Here is a 27914-nt window from a genome sequence, read left to right on the forward strand (position 1 = left end):
TTGAGTTCTTGACGCGGGGACCTATTGATCTGAGAAACCAGTGGGAAAAAGGAATATTCTCTTGACTCTAGCCAAAAATATCGACATTAAGGTGATGCTCATATAATCATTCCTTATTGCATGCAGTTCCTCTCATTAGTTCCATCCCCAATACCCCAATAACTTACCATACAAGAAAATTTGTTGGGTCATTTGATCTTTTGTCATTGTGGACTCATTAATGGACTCTGTTTACACTGTTAATTTTATTTTAAATACTACAGACATGTCATCTATAGGTGTACATTGTCATATAGTCTATGTGTAATTTAGATTATCATCATATGAATTGATTGAACAAATGTGCATTGAGATTTTTTTTTAAGATCTCTTCTTGATTATACAGATTCTTCATATTCTATTTAGGCTAAGCATCTGTTATTGGTTATCATAATGTATTGTTATTTAATGTGTAATATCAGCAGGGGCTATAAATGGTGGAATTAGGGAAATGATGGATACTCTGACAAACATTTGCTCAGTTAAAAGTTATATTTTGGTATGTAATGCATTTTATCCTTGTTTAATTGAAAGCCTAATTATATATTTACAGGGATCATATGGGTGCTGCAATCCTTGAAAACGCTTTCAAGGTTTGGAAAGTTGTTAAATTTTTGATAAAGCACTTGAAACTGCTTGAAAATGTAATTGTGTTGCTTTTGTAATAGTTTACCTTACTAAATAAGTAAAATTTTTTAACTGTAAATAAAATAGCGTTTAAATTAAATAAAAAAAACGAAATCATTTTGGGCTTGGGCAAACATGCCAACAAAATGAATAAATAAAAAAAAGTCAATATATGATTGATATATGCTAAAGTTACTCTTACCAGTACATTATAAATATATAAAAGAAGAAGTGATCATACAAATGTATGTAATTTTTGCTTAAATGTTTTTTTACTGAGTGGAGGATGAGTCAATATACTGTTCAGTGGTTAATAAGCCAAAAGTCACAGATCTTGATCAAAACCTTGTTTTAAAAATAGTGCATTGTATAATTAAAAAGGTATATATTTACTCAACTAGAATACTCTCAGTATAATCCTTCAACTTGTTAACTTTTCATGACTAAATAAGTAACAATACAAACTGTAATTGTTTATAGTTTGAAAATAATTCACATTTACATTGACTTACACACTGGTTCATGATCTGAAAAAATTGAGATTTATAAATTTACTAAATGTTAATTTGAAAAACTATAGCTTTTTTTTTTCTATAAATGAAATCACCAATAGGTTTTATTATTTTTATGTCAAAAAGCATCCCAAAATCAGAAGATGAGAGAATGCAAACAGGTCAAACAAGTACGCACGATGTGTCCCTACTTGGACCTTGTTGGCAGTTTGACATATTGGTCTGAATCCTCATCCTTGAATGCCCTCAACATGTTTGCGTGTGCCATCCGTACTGAGCATTTTCACATTATAAGCTCTATCACAGATCCCTGCTGCTAAGATACCAAGCTGAGGCAGCATTTTACTCTACTCTTTTTTTTTTCATGCTTCAATGTACTGCCTCGATAATCCTGGAAAAGCCACAGGCCTGTTGACCTTACAGATCTGTGATCTTTAATTCAACATTTTGAACCCATTTGCTTTTTTTTCAAATAATTTTTTTTTTTTTACAAATAAATGAGCTGTCTCCAGATGAACATATATACCAGATAACAGCTCAGAATCTTTTATAACTTGAACCTCTTACACAAAGCACATCTGTTATGTCACTCACATTATGTTCCTGGATTAACTATCCATCTGAAATTATTTGTAAAAATCAGGCTTAAAAAGGGAAATCAATCCCCTCAAACGTAGGCAATCCCGTATGCCACCTATTGTGTTCCTGCTGACACCTCTTGTTGCTGTGGTGAATGAGCCGGGAACATTTTGTTACAGTTTCAGCCTGGAGAGGCTTTTGAGGCAGGTAACATGTTGCCATTGCTGATGTTATTCAGTGTTTGGCAAGGTAACTTGATAGACTGGATTTGATCAGAGGATGATCACGATGTACACTGCTTTCATGTAGACATTGTAAACATATGAGATTATTTATAATTATTTATTGAAAACGTTGCTTAGCTTTAAAGATCAATTGGAGATTAAACAAACTTTCAAATTAGGCAATATTCGCCCCATTCCAGGGAGAATGTACAGTCAATAAAGTCCATTTTAATTGGATCTGTGTTGTCTATGGCAAATACCTAAATTGAACCAATTACTTCAGTTAACCACAATTCTAAAACTGTTACAAATAACAACAGCATGTTTAAAGTTGTACATCAATTATCCACTTAACCAATTAGCACATTACAGGGTAATGCTGCGGTCACAGTAGAGTTTGTGAATGCAAAATTGTATCATATGGCCTTGTGAAAAAGGGCGGGTTTAAACAAGATGATTAAACATAAAAAAAATTGAGCGATTGCTCCATATTTTAAAATTTCTGTACAGCGAGGTCATGTTTTGATCTTCGGTTGGTCTCATGCAGTTACATGATGCGATTTCGCAGGTCAGAGTTCACCAAGCTTAGACTTTCGAATAGACCCTTTTCACAATGACGTCACTTCACTTCCCCCTATTGGCAACGCAGTGTACTTTTAGTTCCGGTTTACCTTTGAATGAATGGGAGACTTCTCTGGAAAATTTACAAATAAAAATATTAACATTACACGATTTGATTTAAAACTATTATTGGGGATGTGTCAAAATGTTTCTCTTTCAATACTAAACTGCTTTCTGACTTTGAAAATGATTCTTTAAGTTAGGCTTTAAGCTATTGTTTATCAAGGAAAGCGTTTGTTTGCATACCTTTTCACTTATTAATTAAGTTTATTTCCTCAATAATGGATTTATTTTTACTTTAATGCTGCTCTGAATATAAATGTATATTATCTGTTATATGTAAATGTTCCAGCATTAGTACAATTCTTTATCAAATCTTCTTATATTAAGTATGTCTATAAATGCAATCAGTTTATTATTTACTGATCTAATAATGTTTGTTCAGTTTCTCCATTCGACTGAATTAATTATGTCCTACTGGATTTATTTTGATATTGGTACTACCTTTTAATTAATAATGCTACAAATAAATTCATAATCTAATAATACTGAATTAAAATGCAGTCTTGGCGTTATTTTTACAATTGTAAATTTTTATGATTTTGTTTGATTATTAAGAGTCACGTACAGCATTGCTATTCTACTTCATTTAATTTGAATATTAAATAGACATAAATGTTTTATGTTTATGAATGAAATACCTATATAGAAAAAATGTCAAAGAACTGAGCAGTAGAATGTGAATAATATAAATGTGTTTGTGAATTAGCTGTCCACTGTAAACAACCACAGTTAAACACCCATAGTTTTATTTATTGCTTATTCTCCGGGACACAAAAAACCTGAAATCATTATTTGACAAATACTGACAAGTCCATACCAACTTCATCTGCTGTAAAGACAGCAACACAAAGCAATAGACTCTGTTTAAACTCCCTTTTTCTTGGTTTAAGCAGAAATCTGGATGATCTGCAAGTTTTTTTAGATATCAGATGTCTCACCTTGGATGCAGAAAACAGCCGTAGCCACAGTCTAACCGTTTCTGTAGTAAATATATAGCTGACTGGGTGAGTTCTCTATGGGGATTTCTGTGTAGGCGGAAGTAACGATACACTGCCTGGAGTGAAACCGGAAACCATGTGACGTCATGTGAAAAGGGTCTATGCAGCAAACGACAAAACTCGTACTACGAGTCGCACAAGCTTGGGTTTCCGGTTTGTCGCATTTGCATGAGTAGTCACTGGGGCGAAATGTGCAGTCTGACCGCGGTTTTAGCTGTAAAAAATATATTGATTAATTAACAGTAGCTCATGATTTATGGATGTTTTCTAATGATACAATTTTAAATTGCATCATAGGACCTTGATCATTTCTCCAACCAATTCTGACATTGAAAAAAATAACTCTGCAGCTCACAAAAGTGACATTTCGTCACCTTAGAACTATAAGGTTCTATCTGACATTTTTGTCAAAATTGAGTTATTGACATATTCTTATTAAATGACAACTTATTTACATTATGGGATGTTTTTTTAATAAGTTATTTACATTTTAAGACTTTTTATTTAAAAAATAAATGTTACACACATACTGTTTGCTATATGGAATGCAAAAACTTTGTAGCTCAAATTTCTCAAAACCATTCAGAATTTAGATAGAAACTTATAATTCCAAGGTGACTTTTATAGGCCTTTTTCAGTAGTTTGAAACAATTTATTGTATAATATTTAATACATATATAACAGAAAAAGTACTGAAAGATCAACAAATTGTCTTGATTAATCAGACAGTATAAATTAATAGATTGATTGAAACCTCAAATTACAAAACTGCAAAAATGTGTATCTATCTATCTATCTATCTATCTATCTATCTATCTATCTATCTATCTATCTATCTATCTATCTATCTATCTATCTATCTATCTATCTATCTATCTATCTATGTCTGTCTGTCTGTCTGTCTGTCTGTCTGTCTGTCTGTCTATCTATCTATCTATATATATATATATATACACGCACGCACGCACGCACGCGCGCGCACGCACGCACGCACGCACGCACGCACGCACGCACGCACGCACGCACGCACGCACGCACACACACACACACACACACACACACACGCACACACGCACACACACACACACGTATATATATATATATATATATATATATATATATATATATATATATATATATATATATATATATATATATATATATATATATACACACAAAGTTGAAGTCAGAATTATTAGCCCCCCTGTTTTTTTTTTTTTGCCAAATTCTGTTTAATGGAGAGAAGATTTTTTTTCAACATATTTCTAAACATAATAGTTTTAATAACTCATTTTTAATAACTGATTTATTCTATCTTTGCCATGATGACGGTAAATAATATTTTGCTATATATTTTTCAAGACACTTCTATGCAGCTTAAAGTGACATTCAAAGACTTAACTAGGTTAATTAGGTCACTAGGCAGGTTAGGGTAATTAGGCAATTAATACATATAACAATGGTTTGTTCTGTAGACTATTGAAAAAATATATAGCTTGAAGGGGCTAATAATTTTTACTTAAATTTTCATTTAAAATGGTTTTTAAAATTTTTAAAACTGCCTTTATTTTAGCCAAAACAAAACAAAACAAATAAGACTTTCTTCAGAAAAAATGTAAAAGGGGAGGGGGGGTATATATATACTTCAACTGTATATATATATATATATATATATATATATATATATATATATATATATATATATATATATATATATATATATATATGCGATTTTATATGTGATTTTTTTGACAGATGTTGCGATTGTGATTTGATTTATGCTTTAATTCAAGCTTCAAGCTAATTTTAATTTAATTCAAGCTGCAACTCAATAATCTGTAAGCCATGGCAACAATTCTATGACAGCTCTTAAAAATGACCTGGTTTTGTTCGGTGTCTGTGACTTTGAAACCAAAATATTGCCATATTACAAATGCTGTTTTCCTTTGATATTAATTCATCTATTAATGCTTCTGAAGTAGCAGATGCCATGATCCCACTTGTCAGCGCTTTGCTGTTTGTTTTTTCTTTAATGTGGGCGTAGTTTAGTTGTGCAATTCTGATTGGGCAGAATGAAAGCATGCCCTCTCAATTGGCTAGTTATAAAGTCCAGGTCAGATCTCACGATTTCGACAAGATTTTCTTTACGTAGGTTGTCGTGGGGGGTTGTAAATGACAAATGGACGTCGTGACACAAGATTCAATCGTTTCTTCTCGTGTAATGTGGCATAGTTCATGACAACCGATACCATGTCTTACGACACCATCGCAGAAAGTCTAACATGAATAATTTTCTGAAGCGTAGCGGACTGGTTTTGAAGCACTTCAGATGTTATTCGTTACTCTTGTTTACATAAATACATCTATATTTTATATTAACTAATTGCAACGTTTCAAATTGAGATTGCGATTCGATTTTGATTAATCGCACTGCCCAACGGTACAGACAAAATGTACCGTTAATTAATTATCTGTTTATTATTTGTTACAAAATTTGTAACAAATATATCGAAGTGAAATTTAAAGATTTATTGTGAAAATCTACAACATGCATTAAACAAATTAGTGTACTTTCATATAAAAACTATGCTTTACCATATGAATATACAGGTTCCTTTACAAACTACAGTAAAAAAAGCTTCTGCACGTTTTATAACTTATTAAAATAATAATAGGCTAATAATAATAACAATAATGTTGAATTATCATATCGCTACACCGGCTCTATTCGATTTCTTTGCTCAATATGTTGCTTTAGTTCTAGGCTTGGTATAGTGTCATCCCGATGGTGTTGTGTGCAATCTGTTCTTGCTTTCTGTTTCATCACCTGCATCCTCATCAGAACTGTAAAATATAAACAGCCTACCATCCACCACCCAAATCGTCTTCGTATATATTTTTTCTACTTATTTTTTTACTTCCACATTTTTTCTCGATGCAATCTAGTCGTGTTGTTCTTTCCGCGTATCGCTGTGCTCTGTGTGGTTGTACACGCTGTTCCTAACTTGAGCTGTTCAGTCAGCACACAACGGGTTACGGGTCAGGGTGTCTACTAGGACACTGTGTTCTCATCAGCGCGAGCTACAGTACAGCCGGAACATTGTGTTACTTTGTGGACAGTTTCCAAGGCCTGCCCTTAATTTTACTCCACACCGCCCTCCCCCAGCGTTTACTCCTCCTCCTTTAGTCTCATTTCATTTTCCCCGTCCAAATGTCTCGTAGAGGCGTATCGTGTTGATGATTATTGGTGTGGAGAAGTGTAAAATACTGCCGGTAGAACATCTAGTACTCTCGCGGTGCTGAGAGGGCGGGCTCATTCCCCTTTAAGCCGCTACGCACAGGTTGTATTCGCCGGTGAGACTAAACAGAAGTTGTATACGGACGGATAAATGGTCAAACACATGAGAGGAAACAACAACAAAAGGAATATATTGTAAGTCTGTGTTTTATGCTTGTTATCGATCGCGAAATCTGTGTTTTGGCTATACTTAAAATAGGTACTGTTTGAAAATATTATTTACTGATGATGCTGTGCTTCATGTTTTTAAAAATCAAGTAAGATGTCTATTAGCCTTCACTGCTTGTGTCATTTAACTAATTGTCATGAATATTCTATGAAATTGATTGGACATTTGAATAATATTTGGGATTCTATCTGAATTAAAATGAATGAATTAATATTAATGTTGGAAATTAAACTGTACCTGCAGTTTAATTTGCATATTGCTCAGTGTTTCATAACCTGTGGTTGCTTGATGTATTGGGGACTGTAGGAAACTGAGAGGACGTGAAGTCCTCTTTTCAGTTTGATGCTGGAGAACATATTTAATTCCTATTCTTTTATATTGACTTTTAATGATATATATTTTATATTCATTGTATACTTGGCATTGTTTACTCTTTTACACACTCTCAACAAAGATAAGAGACTGATGTTGTACTGATGGTGTAAAGCCGAGACATGTGCTTATGTGTTTCCTGCCTTTTACTCTTTAATTTGAGATGTGCTGAGGAGTCAGATGCTCTTGTATTTTTATAAATGGTGTCATTTCGTGACCTCAACTAACTGATATCACTGACCAAATTCGGTCTGAACTTGGTTACACTGACCTGCGTCTTCAAGCATATTTTCACACAATCTGTTTATATTGTAACTCATAATTGAATGAAAATGTCAAGTGTATTCTTGAATCTTTTATGAGCTCGGAAAATACATTTCCTTTAGAATCTGCTCAAATCGAGGACGACAGCTTGACATTTAAAATAATTTCCTCTATTGTCAATCTCTTATCTGGATATCAGGTTTAGACGCATCCTAACAGTGCCTACGCAGGTCACACCCTTGATTACAGGGTCAGAGATGTTTTTAGGAGTTGCTAAACCCATCATTGTCTACGGATAACTCAATTTCGATGTTCAGGACAGTTTGTTTGTCATCGATACGGACAAGAGACTGGTTGTCTGACAAGGCGATTAACTGGGAATCCCTGTGAGTACATGTTGTGTTTGACTGCGGACGGTATGTTCAAGGATGGAATGAGTCAACCATCTCTGAACGCTCATCTTTGTTACAGGAATGCCTGTTGCAATCTCACCACACTGCGGACATTTGAGACGGAGCCCCAATTGGGCTTCGAAAAGTCACACCATCTTTTAATGAGTCGATCATTAGAGTGAAGGACTTTGGGTCAGTTGGCTGGTAAAGCATAAAGAGATAACTTACACTTTTAAAATAAAGCTTCCAAAAGAGATGCAATAGAGGAACCTTTTTTGGTTCCCCAAACAGACTTTCAAAAAGTATCATCATTTCTTTGTGTAAAGATGATTTAAATTATGTAAATAACACTTTTCCACTGTAAAGTAACTTTTTATGTACCCAGCAAGCATTTTTTTTGTTTTTAAAGATAATAGATGTCTAATAGACGTCTAAACATAGTTGTCTTGGCTAAAACAAGGCTAAATTTGGGCTGTCACTGAAAATCTAATAGAGGTTTAAGAATAGGCCAAAACTAGACTAGTCATCAAATAAACAGTAATGAATGGCTACACATATAAAGTCTGTCTAATCTGTCTATTTGACGACTAGTCTAGTTTTGGTCTATTCTTATGTCTATTAGATTTTCACTGACAGCCCAAGTTTAGCCCTGTTTTAGCCAAGCTGGCTAGATTTAGATGTCTATTAATCCCAAAATTTTTGCTGGGTAGTGGAAATGTTAAAAGTTCATCACAGAATCACACCCTAATGGTATTGATGATAATACAGAAGCTTTATTTTTAAGTCCAGACATTGACAAACAGACAGTGACAGATTGTTTGGTGGGAAAAAGACAGAATAATTGACATCTAAGTGGACTGTGTGCATTAAATAAAATAAAGTGAAAATTGAAAGCTCTTTAATTAATAATTCACCCAAAAAATTCACAACAATTGTCATCAATTACTCTCCCTCCTTGTTCCAAACCTTCTGCTCAACACAAAAGATGAAAGTCAAAAAAAAAAAAGATTACCATTATCTGTCTTGTTACCAAGATGTTACTTCTTTTGTGTTGTACAGAAATAAATTCTTACAGATTTGTAAATGATAGAATGTACATTTTTGGGGAAACTGTTCCTTTAAGCTATAAATGCACATAATAGCAGCACTTTTACAGAATTGTACATTATTTTAATGTCTAATGGTTGATTTCCGAGGAAGATCTATTAGAGGAACTCATAACATCTGATTCCAGGAAAGCTTTTAAAAGCAACGTGGGTTTGGTTGACGGATGTACTTAACCCAGGTCATCATTTAGTTACATTTCAAATAGAAAATATAAGATCAGTTTTTTCTTTGCCTGTTTTGTACAGTTAAAAGTTTTCAAATATCAAGTTTGTCAGTTAATTCTGCATCAATAAAAATTAAAATATATCTTAAATACCATTTTATGTAATTGTATTTGTGACTCACCTTCTTCAGTGTGAGTTTTCAGATGAAATCATGTTCCAAGAACGAAACGTTTCCACTGCAGTGGTGTTAGAGTCAGGACTGTAGCAGACGTTTTTTCTTTGCAAATGACTTTTCTGTGAGTCAATTAGCCTGAGTTGTTAATTGTCACACCAAAGCTTACAGTAAATCCTAAACTCATATGCGGTGAGATGACTATTTGTATGAATTAATATATAACACTTCCAGTGCTAAAAAAGTTATATATACATTGATCAAATTAGTAGTCTGCATTCAGATAAAATCTCAGAAACTCATAAATCTGCACTCAGAAACAATTGACATCCATCACTGCTGTTATCTTTATTTAGGTATGTGCTTCTCCGTCTGTTCTAATGTATTAATAAGGGCTTTCTTTGAACCTTACATGCTTCCTGTAAACCGCTGTATACGTGCGTGTGTGTGTGCGTGTGGATAAAAGTGAAGGTCTTTTGAGAGCCTTGAGTCATTGTCGTATCTCAGCGCCTAAAGTAAAGTGGACCGGACTGAATGTACCCTTCTCTATTCTATTTTGTTCCCCTATCTTTTTACTAGATTTACTGACATAAATCTCACAAGACATCCTTCTGTAGAATCTGAATTTGTGCCAGGAACTCGGAATAAAAGGAACACAGTGTTCCGCCGCGCACGTTCACATGCTTATAGTGTACACTCAAATGAAATACCTCAAAACGTATGTGTGTGTGTGTCATTCACGGACAACTGATAACTGACAGATCTTCTAGGAATGCATACACAATTTGATTTGCATGTACATTTAAGCTAGTCTTTTTGTGAGAATAATAATATTTTTTTAATCAAGGTTTAATGTATAAGGGCAAACAAGCCAGCATAACAACACACAAAAAAGGATTAGAAAATAATTCTGTATGAAAATAGGTTTCAAGCATATATCACAGTTTGACTGGAAACATTTGAATTTGTCTAAAGATAGCAGTGCCTTATTATATTTGTCTAAGATAAAGCGGAAATATTGTATGCTTATTTTTTTAGGGGAACAAGGGCATGTATGAGTGGTGAGATGTCATCATTAGAGGATATCTTTTCCACGAACCAGTGCCCGACTGCTGTCTTTACCTCCCGAGGCAGTGCTGTCACTCCAAACGGTGACAGTGGAGTATGCAAGGTAATCCAGTCATTAGTAACACTATATCACAACAATTTTGACATGTTTCCCAGTGTCATGAATGACACAGCGGTGTCTAAAAGTCTGCATTTACACTCTTCTCCTCTTTAATATCGCATTGTTTCTTGAAATAAAACAATATGATGTGTTATAAGATTAGCCAGAAATATTTGGAATGTTTTCGGGAATATGCCAAAAGAACACTGCGCTCCTTAAATATTAAGTCTTTAACTCTTGTTTGGAGAAAGAGTCCAACACACCAAACAAATTCAAAGTTCAAGGTAAATTGAAAACATCTATTAAATCGCCACATGACTTTTCTCTTTTTTTTAATCATTTAAAATGAAGTCCCATGTTTTCACTGTGGCCTTTTAGAGCTCACTGCATCAAAAAAGTGTAAAGATAGTTTTCACTTATCTAGATGCTGCATTTCACAAAGAAATTACATGTAACACACTGAATTAAACATGTTTTGAAATAGTATAACAGGCCCGTAGCCAGCCTGGTAAAATGGGTGGTTCTTTTTTCTTCAAAAGTGGATCTTTTTGCAGTTATACGTCTCATAATTAAATTTAAAAATGAGATTTAAATACTGCATTTTAGTGACATTTAGGCAATATTTTTTGCTGAATTAGCTTGTCGGATGGTCATCAAAACTGCACTTTTTATATACCCAAAATATTTCCTAAAGATTTATATTAAAGAAATATGAATAATACTTACTTTTAAAATACATATTTATTAAATGATAAATCATTAGAAAAAAATAGGAATCTATTGAAGTTTTAAATTAAAAACTGTAATCATTTGTATTGTATTGTAGACTATCTATTATGCAAATTACTGGCCAGCACATTCAACTTTCCTTATTCAGAATTTGGTCATTTGAATATAAAATAATTAAAACATAATAATAATAATAATAATAATAATAACGTAGAGCTTCACAACTTTTCTAGCCTCTTAACTATCAAAAAGTACATTTGAAAATTCCTGAATGACAACAATAGCCAAAATAGTATTCAAATCAATTTCAATATGGACCGCTTTTGGTGCTTCACATCTTTCTATTGCTTTTTTTTGTTAAAAGTTAACTGTAAAATGTTTTCTCTGTTTAATAGCAATACAATAGTGAAAGCTGACTTCTCTTACGTCAGATTGTAAAATGAAAATATTTGTTAGCATTGACCAAAACTGATTAGCTGAAGTCACGCCGAAGCAACAGCCAAAAGAGGATTCTGCTTGGTCTTAAAGCTTTTTTCAAAGAGTTATTTTCACTATTTATAATGGCATAGCAGTCAAAGTAGGACAAATGAGCTCATGTATGGGACAAATTGTAGACCTTTGTAAGTGAGGAACAGTGGGTATGTTGAAAGATTCACTTTTTTCATATTGGTTAATTTATTTTGCATCCACATATTCATATGCACATGTCTATATTCGAGAAGCGCAGTGCTAGGGCAAAGCAGACTGTTGAGAGTTAGTGAAAACCTGATTTGAATTTGCGATTTTGTTTCTGATTCAGAATGATATGGAGTCAATTTAAAATCAATCCAGGGATTGTGTAAGGAAGAACTGCTAACGTTTGTCCCGTGCTTCTCTAAAGATTGTGAAACGGCATGGTGTGGAGGGGGAAAAGCCGATGATTGGGGACAGGGTGTTCGTCCACTACACCGGCAGACTCCTCAGTGGAAAGAAGTTTGACTCCAGTCTAGACCGCAAGGAGCCTTTTGTTTTCAATGTGGGAAAAGGTAATAGATTCCATAGATTTATCTCTCATTTACCAATTTAAAATGTTATTATTGAAACCATTTTGCAGGAGAGACGTCCAGTGTGACGAATGCATAAGCAGACAAATGATTCTGTGTGCTATGTTGTTATACACATTTTTCTGATTCATTTATCATTATACGGCCAACTGCGTGGTGTGTTGTTATTTGGCTCAACTTTGTGGACGTTGGTTTCACATATTTGGTTTTGATGGATTTGCTAAACCTTACTTTAATCTGCCAACTCAAATACCCGGTGTAGAAATAAACGGAACGGAAATGAGCAAACCCTAATAAAATTAGACAGTCATCATGTTAACTCTCTTGTGGTTAAATGCTATCTGGCTAAATGGTATCTGGCAATACCACAGTAATGGTTTTTTGAGTAAAGCAACATGCATCATATTTTTCATGTGCTTATTAACATCCTACGCAAGACTCCTTTCTTCACCACATGAGAGAAATGCTGCTAAATATCAACAATAAAGAACATTAAACTAAAAAAACAACAACACTTAGAGTCAATATTTAGCCAGTGCAAAGCATGCTTGAAAATGGAATTCTGTGTTAAAATTCAGCATTTCAGTTTTTTTTATTTTGCATTCAAATCAAATAAAGTTAACATTGTTTGCTAGCTTATTTAGTAAGCAAACAAATTAAAAATCTAATTATTCCTTGAGAATAAAACTAAGTGTTTATATTTCACTGACAGGTCTGTGATTCATTAGTTCTCTATCAAAAGTGTCTGTTAAATAGAGCTGTCATGGAAGCTGCCAATTTAATTTTGTATTTCACACTTTGGTGCATGGCTGAAATACCAGTTTAATGACATTTGTGGTTGAACTCAAAAGTGGAGTAATTGCTAGTGTTGTTTAGATCTGCGGCAACTCCCTTATTATCCACTGCGTCATTCTCAACAGACAATTTGAGTTTAATCACAAAGGGTACAACAAATTATTAGCTATAAAGTGGAGCCACAAACAGATTTTAAAAGGCTGTGCTATTACACACACATTGTAAAAAATGCATGGCTCCACAAAATTCCTTCATGTTGTCCCAACACAAAATAATTATGTTAACTTAATCGTTTTACAAATTTAAGTGGATCGAACATTAAACAATTAAGTTGTCCAATAATTGACGCACAAATTGTGTTGTTTCAACTCATTTTAAATAAGTAGTTTGAACAAGCATCAAAATCTTTTTTTTGCGTACACATACATATGCAATAAAATGTAGAAATCCCGTTAAAAACAGTAATTAAATATGGCAAGAACACAACTACCAAAATGACCAACACTTTACATTTAAAATAAAAACAGAAGATGTAAAACTACTAATAAAAGCTAGTACATCGAACACTTTAGTGTTTGCATCAAATTAAATTTACAAGTGCTACTTTTATGTACTTAGAAAACTTATTAAATACAATTACAGAGTGTACCTTTAAAGTTTTAAAACAATTTTATGAAATAAAACTTGTGACCTGTAGCTACTTATTTAAATAGATGATCATATTAAATCCTGCTTGTTATATTTTATAAGATTAAAAACGTTTGGTCACAAGTGGGTTAAATCTAGTGTTTTGAAGGATAGTAAAACAATTATGACAATGTCAAAGCTTCAAAGCATTAAAATGTCAAAATAACAGGAATTATTAGCATTTTAAGGCTACATTCTGATCTTTTAATTTGTTATCAGATGATTTTTGTTGCATATATGCCTGGCAAGATTAGTTAAATAAACTATAGTTAGAGTGAGTGTTTTCAGTATATGCTATTAATGTACAGTGCTCAGCATAATAAATTACATCCCATTTTGAAAATGAATATTTTTATCCATTTCACAGTGAATATAGGCAATGTATTTTGGTGCATTGAAACAAAACAGATTTATTAAACAGAAATATTTATTAAAATAATATTTTAGTCATCAAACATATTTAGAAATTGAAAGATAACACAATTAAATTCAAGCAAAAAATGACAAACTAGAAAATTTCAACAAAAAATTTCAATTTTGTTTTTGTTTCTCTTGATTTTTCCTTTTTTAAAAATTGTATTTAATAGCTTTCTATAACAAATAAATTCAACCACAAATGTCATTAAACTGGTATTTCAGCATGCACCACAGTGTGAAACAAACTAGTAAGTCATTTTGTTTGATAAGCTCCAGATTATTTATTATTATAATATTACAAATATAGTATTGTATTACTTCCTATTAAAAGTATGAATTTAAAAATAGATTTGTGAGGGGTGTACTTATATATGCAGAGCACTATGTGATATTTCAATAATTTTTGCACAGAAAAATGACATTTACACTAGAAACATTTGACTGTATTACACTTTTCTTGTTTAAATGCTTGAAAATCCTATTTCACAACCCACAACAGTTATGTATTTCTTTATGTCTTTTACTTTTTTATTTTATTTAGAAATAAAGGACAGAAGGGGAAGAAAAAAAACAAAAACAAAGAACAAAGCAGTTGTCATTTGGGTTACAAAAACAAGCCACAATACATTTGAAGCACATTGTCACATTATCATTGTTTACAATGACATACTCAGTCTATTTTTGCCAATACTTGTTGCACTTTTTTTGAATCAAAGCTTAGTTTAAAAGCAGTCTCTCCATACAGTGTATTTCCTTTACAATTCCTATCCATTGAGCCCTTCTTGGAGGATCAACCTGAAACCATTAAAGTTTAACTTACCAAAAAGTTTAATTAAGTATTCTTCAATAGTTGGAACAATTTCTGGCATTTTCCCAGAGTATAATATAATAAATGAGTAGTCCATTTCCCCTCCAGTTTTCAGTCGCTACTTCTTACCAGAAGGGCTGAATGTTTGAGCCCAGAAAATGTGAAAGTGGTTAGCTATTGAGATTGCTCATTGTCTCCAACAAGAGCCCAAACCTTCAACACCTGTACGCAACACAAACACTTTAAACAGCTATTTATTTCCAATATATTCACATTTATCTTTTTAAGGTTTGATTTTTGCTACATTTACAGTATGGGACAGTATGTGATTGAGAGACTGAACTCATAAAGAGCTGTCTGGTTTATTCACACAGGTCAAGTTATCAAGGCGTGGGACATCTGTGTGTGTTCCATGCAGAAAGGAGAGGTGTGTTTGATGCTCTGCAAGCCTGAATATGCATACGGTTCTGCTGGCAGCCCCCCAAAAGTCCCTCCCAATTCCACACTCGTGTTCGAGGTGAGAACATCGCACTCATAATTAACCAATGTGTTCACAGAGAAATAGTGAAAATAGCTTAAGAGTGTGTGCAGAAATTATATAACTGGTGTTTGAATGCATTGATAATTTTGAGTCTGTGGATATTTTGAATTAAAAAAAAAAAAAACAACTCAAGAAATATTTTCATTCTTATTAACTTAGAATTTACAGATTATTTTGATGTTTTAAAACATATAACTGTAAAAACTAGGGCTGGACGATTTGGCCTAAAATCAAAATTTCGATTAATAGAACATTTTAACTCAATTACGATTAATGAACGATTCTTGATTAATTAATTATTGATTTTATTTTATTTTTATTTTTTGTCCTCATAGTTCACTGATAAGTTTTGTACAGTAAATACGTTCACAAATTACAAGTGAGAGATTTTTGAATGAAGGGAGCATTACTTGATTTTTAAGTAATTGAAGGAAACACACACTACCTACTATCTAGGATTATTTATTGAACATCAACGTTGAACAACTGAAATAAAAACACACATTGCCTAAAACTAACAGTCACTTTTTTTCACAAATAACTTGCACTTTTGGAAACAAAATTAATATATACTTTTTATGTTTTCAAAAGCTAATCTCTTCTAAATAAAATACACCTGTATATCCTGTATATAATATTTTAAGCACTGCATTTCTTGAATCTTCTGTGAACAAATATTTTCATGTAAATAATCATTTTATTGCAATGGAAAATATGCTGTCTCAAGGCGTCTCTGGCTCAGCTTCCAATCATAGTCAATGTAGTGCAAACGTGCGACCTGTAATTACATTTTAAGGAAGGCTGTGCCGGACCATACATGCATTTGATGCAGAAGTATAAATCAGCCTTAAGAGAGTGGGGTCACACGACTCCACACACAGTAGGTTAAGTAATTAAAAAAATTGACCTGGAAAAGTTAGATCGATTATAGGTTCTGAATGTCGATTTCACTTTTTGATTAATCATCACCCAACCCTAGTAAAAACAAAACTCAATTTGAGATTTTGGGCTTTTTGGTTTTTCAGAAAGAGTATTTTTGCCATTTAAATTTAAAGAAAACATCCAAAATGAACCTAAAATTGTTTCTTTTGCGCCATTTGATTAGATGTTGTTTGTAGATTTTAATTAAAAACATTTTTTCCTTCAAATGAGTTTTTCCTCCTGTACTGAGCTATAAATCTCCACCTTAGCAGCGCTTAACGCTCCAAACTTTACAGTATCTAGATTTGTTCATACATAATTTGCCTGATCGACGCGGTGGCGCATTGGGTAGCACGATTGCCTCACAACAAGAAGGTCGCTGGTTCGAGCTTTGGCTCGGTCAGTTGGCATTTCTGTGTGGAGTTTGCATGTTCTCTCCCTGTGTTCTCGTGGGTTTCCTCCAGGTGTTCTGGCTTCCCCCACAAGACCAAAGACATGTGGTATAGGTGAATTGGGTAAGCTAAATTGTCCACAGTGTATGTGTGTGAATTAAAGTGTGTATGGATGTTTTCCAGTGTTGGGTTGCAGCTAGAAGGGCATCCGCTGTGTAAAAAACAAACAAACAAATTCTGGTTGTTTGCAGTATTTATATTTATTATTTATTATAATTAATAATAATTATTAATTATAATTATTTAATATTTATGGAGTGAAAAAACCTTATTAAAAAACTCCCCTTGGTAAAAATATATATATATATATTTGAGTCCTTATATAGTAAAAAAAATGTACTTAATCTCATCCAATGTTCAGATTTCTGTGCTAGAAATGTATGCAAACTAGCATTTATTTAATGATAAAATTGTCTTAATTTGCATTTTAAAATATAGCTAGAAAATAAAAATTATTCTTGTTACTTGTAATGCAATGCAATGTAATATAATAGCCAGTTGGCATTTCTTTGTGGAGTTTACATGTTCTCCATGTGTTCGTGTGGGATTCCTCCGGGTGCTCCAGTTTCCCCCACAGTTAAAAGACATGCAGTATAGGTGTAAACTAAATTGCTCAACGTGTATGAGTCTGTATGTGAATCTGAGAGTGTATGGGTGTTTCCCTGTGCTGGGATGTGGCTGGAAGGGCATCCGCTGTGGAAAACATATGCCGGAATAGTTGGTAGTTAATTCCTCTGTGGTAACTCCTGATAAATAAGGGACAAAGCCGAAGGAAAATAAATAAATGAATAATATAATCAATCAACTGGGGAATTATGGTCATAACTATTAACTTTTTTACCCTATTCACCTGTATTGTCTCGCCTTAATCCAAATTGATCCCATTGGACATAAAATACCTTTTCTTACTGTTGTAAAAACAATGTTCTTTATCTATAAAACCGAAAGCGTCATTTGCCATAAGCTTGTTACGTTTAAAATGACAAATGTTTCAATTTTCCCTATCAGATCGAGCTCCTGAGCTTCCGAGGGGAGGAGCTTACAGAAGATGGTGGGATCGTAAGGAGAATAAAGGTCAAAGGTGAAGGCTACAGCAATCCAAATGAAGGCGCCACTGTCCACGGTAAGCCGGACGATTCTGAATGTTCCCGATGTGTTTGTTATTCCTAGATAATGCATACATGACCTCTGGCCATTCTGGATGCAATGTTCATTTGGATCACAATGCTGTTTGGTTTGTGTGTGCGTCAGTGCACTTGGAGGGCTGGTGCGGAGGTCGGCTGTTTGATTCGCGGGATGTCACCTTTGCGGTGGGAGAATCGGAGGACGTGGGTGTTCCTTTAGGAGTGGACAGAGCCATGGAAAAACTCCAAAAGGGGGAATGCTGTTTATTATACCTAAAGCCCAAGTAAGACTTCCTTTATAAAGGATATGCCAGCCTAAAGTTAAAATCTGCTATTGATTTATCAGTCCAAGTTTGATTGTTTTTTTCATCAGTAGAGCAGTAAGAGCTGTAGGGAAGATTTTGTAGCTAAAACCGTGGTACTTGGTGATTCATGAAATGCAAGTCTATGGCTAATGGCACTTTGAATGTCAAAAAACAAACAAAAAAAACATACAGGCAACAGAAAAATAATACCTGTAGATCTTGGAAATACGTTGAAGTGCTTTGATATGAAATTATTGTTCGGTGTGAAAAACTGACTTGCATTAAATCAAGCAGCAAGCAGGAAAAACAGCTGATTTTCCCAGAGATGAGTTGCAGCTGTAAGGGCATCCACTGCGTAAAACATGTGCTGGATAAGTTGGCGGTTCATTCCGCTGTGGCAACCCCAGATTAATAAAGGGACTAAGCCGACAAGAAAATTAATATAATATAATATAATATAATATAATATAATATAATATAATATAATATAATATAATATAATATAATATAATATAATATAATATAATATAATATAATATAATATACACAGACTCATGTAACCAGTATGAAAATATTTACATGCCCAAGGGTTAGGATTAGGGTTCTATCTGCATATAACCAGGCTATTAATGAGTAACCAACTATAACTCTGCTCATTTAATAATATGACGTACTTTCTTACCCAGTCTGTGTTCTGCTTCCAGATATGCCTTTGGCAAAGAGGGCAGAAAAGAACACGACATCGGATCAAATGCAGAACTACTATATGAAGTGACACTGAAAGACTTTGAAAAGGTGAGTTGTTCATTCCTTCATATCATTTAGTTCAACAATAAGCTGATAAAGCTTCTTAATCAAAAGCTGAAAACAATGAAGTTCCTTATATTAATTGCAATAATTACAAATCTTTTAATTGGTGGCACAGAGATTGAGTAAGTGCATTATTCAAATACCGTTAAAATGCATGTTTTGATGTATTACAGTGTGCTTTCATTTGCGCATAACATTGCAGTGGAGATATTTCAGTTTACAAGTTTGCCGTTGTTTTTAGCTGACATGTGCTTTTTTTCATAGTGTTGAGAGTGTGTGGTGATGGTTGCCAGATTGCAAAGATAAAAAATAAACACAGGACAGAAAATGTGTTCTTTCAAGAAAATAGAATGTTTGTGAAACAGGAATTTACGCTTTGAACATCTGGTAACCACAAACATTAAAGCACTAGCACTAGGTCTACAATGTTTTCCTATCTTTTAATTGAAGAAAATATTTTGCTACAGTTTTAGTTTAGAATTACGTTATTAATAAGTATAATTGTATGCATTTTATATAGCCTCGGGTATTTGCATTTGTTATAAAATATAATCCATATTTATTTTTACATTGATTAAAAAAGATCCCAGAATACGGTTAAAGTGCGCCCTCTAATGGCCGTAGAGAGAAATGACAGAAACCCTAGAAAGCTTACACTGACAATTCCTCCTGTTTCCCCCAGGCCAAAGAAACATGGGAAATGGATCTCAAAGAGAAACTGGAACGTGCTGTTTTAGTCAAACAAAAAGGGACACAGTATTTCAAGGTTTGTCTACACTTTTATCTTGGCGTTTTGTCTGGTGTACAGTCACTTTCCTAGTTGCATTTTTTAATTGTAGACATGCATTCTCCATTTTTTTGTTTTAACATTTAATACTACTGCAAAAAAAAAAAAAAAAAACACAATGTATAAAGGTATAATGTTTATAAATCCAGAGAAACCAAGCTAAATAAATAAATAAATATACAAATTAGATTTTTAACCCAGTTAATTTAACTACATATTGTACATTGAAACAAACAATAATAAATAAATAAATAAATAAATAAATAAATAAATGAATAAATAAATAGATTTTTTAAACTCAATTTAACTACATATTGTTGATTGTTATACATAATATAAATAAGATTTTTTAACTCGGTTAATATATATAAGTAAATGAATGAATGAATAAATAAACACAATTCAACTACATATTGTACAGTGTAATAAATAAATAAAACATTTTACTCAATTAATTCAACTACATATTGTGCATTGTAATAAATAAACCAATAAATAAGTTTTTTAAACTCAGTTAATATAAATAAATGAATGAATGAATAAATGAATAAATAAACACAATTTAACTCAATTCAACTACATATTGTACAGTGTAATAAATAAATAAAAAAATTTTTTACTCAATTAATTCAACTACATATTGTGCATTGTTATAAATAAACAAATAAACAAATAAATAAGATTTTTAAACTCAGTTAATATAAATAAATGAATAAATGAATAAATAAACACAATTTAACTCAATTAAACTACATATTGTACAGTGTAATAAATAAATAAATAAATAAATAAATAAATATTTTTAAACTCAATAAATTAAACTGCATATTGCACATTGGTTTAAATAAATACATAAAGTTGAAGTCAGAATTATTAGCCCCCCTTTGAATTTTCTTTTCTTTTTAAAAATATTTTTCCAAATGATGTTTAACAGAGCAAGGAAATTTTCACAGTATGTCTGATAATATTTTTTCTTCTGAAGAAAGTCTTATTGGTTTTATTTCGGCTAGAATAAAAGCAGTTTAATTTTTTTTTAAATCCATTTTAAGGTCAAAATTATTAGCCCCTTTAAGCTATCTTTTTTTTTTCAAAGGTCTATAGAACAAACCATTGTTATCCAATAACATGCCTAATTACCCTAACCTGCCTAGTTAACCTAATTAACCTAGTTAAGCCTTTAAATGTCACTTTAAGCTGTATAGAAGTCTCTTGAAAAATATCTAGTTAAATATTATTTATTGTCATCATGACAAAGATGAAATAATCAGTTAAAAGAAATGAGTTATTAAAACTATTATGTTTAGAAATGTGTTGAAAAAATCTCTCCGTTAAACAGAAATTGGGAAAAAAAAATAAACAGTGGGGCTAATAATTCAGGGGGGCTAATAATGATGACTTCAACTGTACATACTGTTCATAATGCAAGTGTGTATGGGTGTTTACCAGTAGCGACCCCTGATTAATAAAGGGACGAAGCCAAAAAGAAAATGAATGAATGAACATACATACATACTATTTTTAACTCTATTACTACACATAGAACAATGTACAATTTCAATCAAGTATGTAGTATTTCCACAGTCATCTTTTGTTCTTGTTTGGATGGCAGCAGCCAGTAAATTGACATTTTGTTTATACTGTCCACTCAGGCAGGACGGTACAACTATGCTGTAATTCAGTACCAGCGGATCGTAAACTGGTTGGAGATGGAGTGCGGCAATGGAAAGGAGCAGCTTCAAGCCATCCAGGCTCTTCTCTTAGTGGCGCATCTGAATCTGGCCCTGTGTTACCTACGGCTGCGCGAATACTCTCAAACAGTGGAGAACTGCAACAAGGTGGATAGCCAGATAGCAAACCAAAGAAAATATCATCTACTTAATGACTCTTAAAAAAAGAGCCTTTTTTTTTTCTTACGATCTCACACTGGTTTTGTTACAAGGTTATGGAGCTGGACCCCGAAAATGAGAAAGCTCTGTATCGGCGAGGCGAAGCGCGTCTGTTACGCAACGAGTTCAGCCTGGCACTGATGGACTTCAAGCAAGTTTTGCAAGTCAACTCCTTTAACCGCGCAGCCCGCAGCCAAATCCTCATCTGCCAGCACAAGATTCGTGAGCACCATGAGCGGGACAAGAAAATCTATGCAAACATGTTCCAGAGGTTTGCTGAACACGATGCTAAGGTACCATCACTCTGACCACATGGAAATGTTCCTTCATGGCACTAATGTACACTTGAAGTCAGAATTATTAGCCCCCTTGAATTATTAGCCTCTCTTTTTATTTTATTCCCCAATTTCTGTTTAACGGAGAGATTTTTTCAAAACATTTCTAAACATAATAGTTTTAATAACTCATTTCTATTAACTGATTATTTCATCTTTGCCATGATGACAGTAAATAATATTTGACTAGATATTTTTCAAGACACTTCTATACAGCTTAATGTGACATTTAAAGGCTTAACTAGGTTAATTAGGTTAACTAGGCAGGTGAGGGTAATTAGGCAAGTTATTATATAACGATGGTTTGTTCTGTAGATAACTGAAAAAAACAATTAGCTTAAAGGGGCTAATAATTTTGACCTTAAAATGGCTTTTTTAAAAATTAGAAACTGTTTTTATTCTAGCCGAAATAAAACAAATAAGACTTTCTCCAGAAGAAAAAATATTATCAGAGATACTGTGAAAATGTCGTTGCTCTGTTAAACATCATTTGGGAACTATTTAAAAAAGGAAAAAAAAAATCAAAAGGGGGCTAATAATTCTGACCTCAACTGTAGTAGTTTCAGGAATGCAGCTTTACTATATTTGCATCTACATCAGTAAATGGCAGCAACCAGTTTTAAAAGGATAGTTTATCCAAAAAGGAAATATCTATCGTAATTTATTTACTTCCTCTTTACTTGTTCCAAAACACACAAATTAAATTAAAAATCCTTAATCAAAAAGAAATTTAACCAAACCGTAACAAGATACGATTAAAAACATAATCCCTGATGCCCCTGCACTCTCTCTCTCTCTCCCCAAAATATAACTGAGAATTAATAAGAAAATATTATTTATTTACAGAAAAATAAGGAGCAAAATAACAATGGCAGGGGTTGAGCCTAAATAAATGACAACAAACCAAGCTAACTAAATTAGAGAAAACTTCCCTGGAAAACAAATAAGAAAATAAAACACAGAAAACTTACCTCCCTACTAACAACACTGGAGAAACCGAAAAGAACAAACCGAAGGCATCAAACATCCCTACCATGCTCCAAGCCAGACGGGGAGACAGAAAACCGGGTTTTTCTGGTTAGAATCTGGTTAGAATGCACAACTTCACATTGGCATCTCACAAAACGCCAACAGGAGCCATCAGCAACAATCACTCGTTTTCATCGTTCAAGTATCAACATCTCCACAAAGAGAGAGAGCAGGGAGCTGATGAATCCATGTTCTTTGGTGTTTTAAATACGGCTGCGCCAATCCAAGCGCCAATCACGATCCGCCATGATCTTAGAATAATTCAGAAGAGAGAGAGCGAGAGAGAGAGAGCGAGAGAAAGAAAAACAGCACACACACACTACAACAACTATTTGTAAGTTATGCTTTTCTTTTTCAGTTGAACACAAAAGAAGATTTTTTGAAGAATGTGTAAAACAGATCATTGACTTCCACTGTGAAGTTCTTTTTACTGCTCTGAATGTCAATGGCTAGCATTTGCAAACATTCTTCAAAATATCTTATTTTGTGTTTAACTGAAAAATGAAAAATGAAACAGAACAAAAAACATTTGGTAAAGTATTTATTTTTATTTTTTAAATCATTCATTATCCCTTTAATCTAAACTGACTAGTAAAAGTCAAAATAGCTGCTGCTTTACATTTAGCTTAGTCACAAATGGAAAAAAAAGGTCAGATTCTTGGTTAATCAGTTGGGAGAATTGTAAACAGTGTAAAATTTCAGTAATTGTTGTGGCATTTTTCAGTTGAACTCAAAAGAAGATATTTTGAAGAATGTAAAAAATGGGTAGCCATTGACTTCCACTGTGTAGTTCTTTTTGCTACTCTAAATGTAATTGGCTAGCGTTTACAAACATTCTTCAAGATATCTTATTTTGTGTTAAACAGAACAAAAAAAAATGGATAAACTGTTTTATTTAAAATTTTTGGGATCATTTATTATCCATTTAATCTAAACTGACCACTAAAAGTAAAACCAGCTGCTGCTTTCGTTTAGCTTAGACACAAATGATAAAAGGTCAGATTCGTTGGGAGAATTGTAAACAAAGTAAGATTTTAGTATTTGCTGTGGCATTTTTCAGTTGAACACAAAAGAAGATACTTTGAAGATTGTGAAAAATTGGTTGCCATTGTCTTTCATAGTCTTTTTTTATACTCTGAAAGTCAATATATGAAAATATCTTTTTCAAAATAGAAACAGACAAAGGGATTGGAATCAATTGAGAGTAGTAAATTGTGAGGTTTTATTTTCCTTTTTGGCATAACTACCCTTTTAATCTAAACTGACTTTTAAAAATAAGAATAGCTGCTGCTTTAACTTTAACTGAGACACAAATTGGAAAAAAAAGTTGGTTAATCAGTTTGGAGAATTAGAAATACTAAACAGATTTCAGTTTTTGTTGTGGCATTTACACATCAGTAACCAGCAGATGTCCTCAGCAAGCTAAATATGTAACTTGTCTAAACTGTGGCTTTAGCTAGTGTTTGTTTAGCTATTCCAGTTTATGTGAAGGAAAACACAAAGATAATTGTTTCCACTGCGGATTTAAAGGAGGCAAAGCAACATTGTTTTGTGATGTTTTATGCTAGGCTGTTTGCTATCATGATTTCATCTTCTTTAATAGTATAACATTTTATTCAGATTGCATGACCAGACATTTACTTTTTTTTAAAGCATCTTTAAAATTGATTTAATTTATCACACATAAGAAGAACCCACGTATGGTTAAATTAAAATGCTTGAACTTCTAATAGCAATTTTTAAAAAGGGACCTTGTTGAAAGAAAAAAAAAACAGGACAAGTTAATTGGTTTTGATGTTGGTTTGCAGGCATTGAAAGGGATGGTTCACCCTAAAATGAAAATTCAAAAGTTCTAAACCTTTTAGATTTTTTTTCCTCTTCTGCTGAACACTAAAAAAAAGATATTCTGAAGAAAGCTGAAAACCTGTACCTATTGAATTCCTCAGTTAGAAAAACAAATACAATGGAAGTCAATGGTTAAGAGTGAGTAAATGATGACAGAAGCCGAAATAAAACAAATAAGACTTTCTCCAGAAGAAAAAATATTATAGGAAATACTGTGAAAAATTCCTTGCTCTTTCAAACATAATTTGGGAAATATTTGAATAAGAAAAAAATTAAATTCCCAGGAGGACAAATAATTTTGACTTCAACTGTATATGTGAATAAAAGCCAAAATTAAACTTGATCAACATATAAAGAGATCACATCTAATCAGAGGACTTGCATTATTTTATATAATTTGTTGAATGTTTTTTTTAAAGCATCAGATTTTTGTATGAATCAACTTTCAGTGAAGGGAAAATATGTGTTTCTATGATAAACTTAACACTTTAAAGGGCACCTATTTTACCCCTTTTTCAAGATTTAAGATAAGTCTTTTGTGTCACCAGAATGTGTCTGCAAAGTTTCAGCTCAAAACACCCATCAGATTATTTATTATACCTTTTAAGAATATTGGACTTTCTGCTTTGAACACACTGTAGCTGGTTTTGTGGCCTGGATACAACAGGATACAAGTTAATATCCACTGCTGTATGGATATCCGTTATGCTAATGTACAAAATAAACCCGATTTAACATCCACAAACCGGGATTAATGTGTCTGCTTTTATATTTGTACTAACATGCGGCTGTGATGATAAAGACGGTAAAATCGCTGTAATTCATTATATTAAAACATTTTCAACTTGTAAAACTCATTCTTGATCATATTTGATGATGACTGATGATCACAGAGAGCTGAACAGATCTTTTAACCCCAGTTGCTTTGCGCACGTCCTGTCTTGTTATGATTAAATGTTAATAAGGGGCTGTCAAACAATTTAGTTGGCGCAGAAACTGCACTCCTACATCACGTTGCAGTGGGCCTCAAAATGGGAGGGATTTAGATCCTATTTTAATGTCAGGAAATGTAAAAAAAAGACTTATTGTGTTTATATCACCCCAATATGACTGTGGACATACTATACCTACACACAGTTCTGTCCAAACAGCTTAAAAAAGATGATTTTCATCATAAGTGCCCTTTAAATAAGTAGAAAGTATGTTTAAAACACCTCTTCATCTCTTTTTTTTCCAGGTGTGCCGATTGAAACGCAAAAAAGAAGAGAGCGTGATTTCAGATCAGAATAAGCAGGGACTAAAGAGAGCTCGACTCAGTCAGGACGGCTCCTAAAACTCATCTGACTCTGGAGGCGCGAGACTGGGGGAATGGCTGGCCCGTTCTCGACTTGAGTCATGACAGGGGGACATGGGTAGAGGCATGGACGTGCCCTCCTTTTTACACCCTGACCTCATCATCTCTCAGACAAATGCTGGGAAAGATCCTAATAAAGGTTCATGGACACGGAGGAGCTGCAAACCTTAAAGACATTCCTACCAACAACAGAAAAACCAAAGCGCACAATTCTGTGACCACCCGTAAAAGCTCTATGCTGCACGCTTCAGCTCTCCGACTGGCATTCATCCGCTGCATTAATCAATGGCGAAAGCGAAAGGTTTAATGTTATATGGCATAACAGACTTGAATACAGCTGTGTACCCTTACCATGTACTGTACAGTATTCAGTCTCCACTTTGTGCAAATTAGGAGTTCAAGTTTGGGTCGTGTACTGAAGGCTTGACGTTTTATTATTATTATTTTTTTGTATCATACTTTTTGTTTAAGCGATATTTAGATGACCATAGTGAATAGCTGGACCTAAAAGTGCAATCGTCCCTTTGGGGAAAAAACAAAAACTATTTGCGAATCTCCCAGCTGTGTTTATCATGGAGTCGCAGCAGGCCCACGTTCACAAACACACTGCTTTTTATTCATTTGATACTTTTGAGAGACTTGTGCATGCTTCTTTACTGCAAACCTGGGATCGGTTAGTTTCAACCTGCAAACCCTGGTAGATTTACTTGACTGAAGTTCTATATATTTTTTCCATTTCAGTGCAAATGCTTTTTAGACAGATCTTTTGATGAGATAGGAATATTTCAACTGTTCTTTTCAGACCCGCTTGTTCGTTTGATCAAATACTAACTAGTGTTGTTTGCATGTTTTCAGTATGTTTCCCATGTTTTAGACAGTTTTAATAATAATAATAATAATAAAAAACTGTTTGGTAACTTTTTCTGTTTACAGTTTGATGCATTACAGCAGGCCTGTCAATAAATATATATATATATATAAACTATTCGGTGTTGTGTATGTCATTGTACTCGGTGTAGTGAATTAACACACTTGCAGATACAGTTGAAGTCAGATTAATCCTCCTGAATTATTAGCTCCCTGTATATTTTTCCTAACACATTTTTATAATAGTTTGTTCTGTCGACAATTGAAAATATCGCTTAAGCGGGCTAATCATTTTGACATTAAAATGTTTTTTAAATAATTTAAAACCGCTTTCATTCTAGCCAAAATAAAACCAATAAGACTTTCTCCGGAAGAAAAAATATTATCAGACATACTTAGAATTTTTTTTG

At 33.1% G+C, this 27914-nt stretch overlaps 1 protein-coding gene and 1 long non-coding RNA gene across 3 annotated transcripts; both read left to right on the forward strand.

Annotated features, from left to right (window-relative positions):
- On the forward strand, positions 1-27619 carry fkbp5 (FKBP prolyl isomerase 5). Of its 2 annotated transcripts, none has more exons than XM_056460310.1 (11): positions 1-91; positions 10640-10772; positions 12379-12523; positions 15623-15765; positions 18171-18285; positions 18414-18570; positions 19296-19386; positions 20084-20167; positions 21838-22023; positions 22128-22367; positions 26521-27619. In XM_056460310.1, the coding sequence occupies exons 2-11, from the start codon at positions 10656-10658 to the stop codon at positions 26614-26616; spliced, it is 1374 nt and encodes a 457-aa protein (XP_056316285.1). In that variant the 5' UTR covers positions 1-91; positions 10640-10655; the 3' UTR covers positions 26617-27619. The 2 variants fall into 2 exon arrangements, with proteins under 2 accessions (XP_056316285.1, XP_056316284.1); XM_056460309.1 differs by lacking the exon at positions 1-91 and adding an exon at positions 6876-7096.
- On the forward strand, positions 7103-10058 carry LOC130230974 (uncharacterized). The gene is made up of 2 exons (XR_008837992.1): positions 7103-8152; positions 8238-10058. It is a non-coding gene; the product is annotated as an uncharacterized LOC130230974 (long non-coding RNA).
- Positions 27620-27914: the final 295 nt, after the last annotated feature.

This window comes from Danio aesculapii, chromosome 6 (assembly GCF_903798145.1).
Source record: "Danio aesculapii chromosome 6, fDanAes4.1, whole genome shotgun sequence".
NCBI lineage: Eukaryota > Metazoa > Chordata > Actinopteri > Cypriniformes > Danionidae > Danio > Danio aesculapii.